This window comes from Nestor notabilis, unplaced genomic scaffold, assembly GCF_000696875.1.
Source record: "Nestor notabilis isolate BGI_N333 unplaced genomic scaffold, ASM69687v1 scaffold17647, whole genome shotgun sequence".
In the NCBI taxonomy this organism is placed as follows: Eukaryota; Metazoa; Chordata; class Aves; order Psittaciformes; family Psittacidae; genus Nestor; species Nestor notabilis.
Window position 1 is genome coordinate 1 of NW_009936226.1, and position 1846 is coordinate 1846.

At 63.3% G+C, this 1846-nt stretch overlaps 1 protein-coding gene across 1 annotated transcript in view; it reads left to right on the top strand.

Annotated features, from left to right (window-relative positions):
* Positions 1-67: 67 nt before the first annotated feature.
* Positions 68-1846, top strand: part of LOC104408588 (tubulin monoglycylase TTLL3-like) — a gene marked incomplete at its 5' end in the record, with an annotated part of 3247 nt that continues 1468 nt past the window's right edge. The window contains 8 exon segments of the mRNA XM_010018238.1: positions 68-291; positions 402-530; positions 625-739; positions 838-936; positions 1108-1273; positions 1356-1500; positions 1503-1568; positions 1571-1821. Of these exon segments, the coding sequence (XP_010016540.1) occupies positions 68-291; positions 402-530; positions 625-739; positions 838-936; positions 1108-1273; positions 1356-1500; positions 1503-1568; positions 1571-1821 (1195 nt within the window).

The window sequence follows — 1846 nt, forward strand, 5'->3', positions numbered from 1 at the left end:
CTGCTGTGGGCACGGGGCTGGGTGGAGAAGAGGTTCTCCAGCACCGTCAGGGTGGGCACCCGCCCAGGGCAGCAGCAGGACACCCAGAAGCTGCTGCAGAAGGAGGATGAGGACAGTGAGGTGGATGGTGATGACAAGCAGTGGGAGGCAGCGCTGCATCCAAGGCCAGGGTCGGCATTCTGCTGGGCTCAGCCCACAGTGGAGATCCCGGAGCCTCCTGAGGAGGAGAAAGAAGAGGAAGAGGAGGCCCAGTGGTATGATGAGGACCCCAATGGCATCCACAACATGATGGTTAGTGGAGAGGGCCAGGACTGGACTCCGCAGGGCACAGCCTGGGCCGGGCATTGAGGGTGGGATGCGGACTCCACATCTCACTCCGGTCCCCTCTGTGCCTCCTGCAGTCCTCCATGGTGCGGGACCAAATGCCGACCTTGATCTGGACCACCCATTACAACGCTGTGGACTACCGGCAGCTGCAGCGGGACCAGGTGGTGAACCACTTCGCCAGCATCGGAGCCTTCACCACCAAGGTGAGAGCCTGGAGACGCTGGGGATGCGGCGCTGGGGATGAACAGAGGTGACGGTGGGTCCGGCACCGATTGATGCCCTTGTTCATCTACACAGGAGGGGCTGTGTGTCAACCTCCAAAACCTGCCTTGGTTCCACCGAGTTGATCCCACCACCTTCTTCCCACGGTGCTACCGGCTGTGGGCTGAGGACGAGCGTCAGGCCTTCATTGGTGAGCTGAGGCTGTTGCCCTTCTGCCCCCCCTGCCATGTCCCAGGTCCCCCCGTGTCCTGGGCAGGATGGGGTGAGGACAATTCAAATCCTTTGCAGAGGATTTCCACCTGACAGCAGCACGCAGCCTGCTCAAACTGGCTGTGGAGAAGACTGGGGACATGCCCAGGGTGACAGAGCAACCTGACAAGGGGGCAGGTGAGCGTGTTGAGATGGGCTTGGTGGGGATAGTGAGGAGCTCAGGCTCAGGGCCATGGCTGTGGGCTGAGCCTGTGCTCAGGGCTGTGGCTTAGGACCCTGATGCGCCCAAAGCCACACATCTCACGGGTTGCCAGCAGCCATGCCCCTCAGCCCATGCCACCCCCACAGGTCCAGCACTGCCATCAGCCCCTGAGCTGCTGGAGGCCGCACTGAAGGTCTGCAGGATGCAGCTGGACAGCCTGGAGCACCGCGACATCGACTGGGACTCCCAGATGCTCCACGTCACCGATGCCGACTGGGATCGCTTCCTGCGGGAGTACTACAGTGTGGTGAAGTGCGTGCGGGGCGGGATGGCTTGGGGGACACACGCAGCACGGCAGTGCTGGTGCTGAGCCCCCTGTGTTACCACCCTGCAGCAAGCAGGCCAGGCTGGCGCCCAGTGTCCCACAGCAGGAGCAGTGCAGGGCCCTGCTGCGGCAGCGGCCCCAGCTCGGCATGGAGGGTGACCACAACCTTTGGATCATCAAGCCCGGAGCCAAGTCCTGCGGTAGAGGTGAAGCCAAGGGGAAAAGGGGGTTTGGGCACAGGCTCCCTGGCGAGCAGGGGTCTCACTGGCACCGTGTGTCCCTTTGCAGGCATCACCTGCTCGGCACGGCTGGAGGAAGTGCTAGAGGTGGCGGGGAAATGCACAGCGTCCGCGCTGCAGGTGGGACAGTGGGTGGTGCAGAAATACGTGGAGCGGCCGCTGCTCATCTTGGGCACCAAATTCGACCTGCGGCAATGGTTCCTGGTGACCGACTGGAACCCGCTCACCGTCTGGTTCTACCGCGACAGCTACGTGCGCTTCTGCTCCCGGCCCTTCTCCCTGCACTGCCTGCAACGGTGAGTGGCCCCCACCCCGGCACCG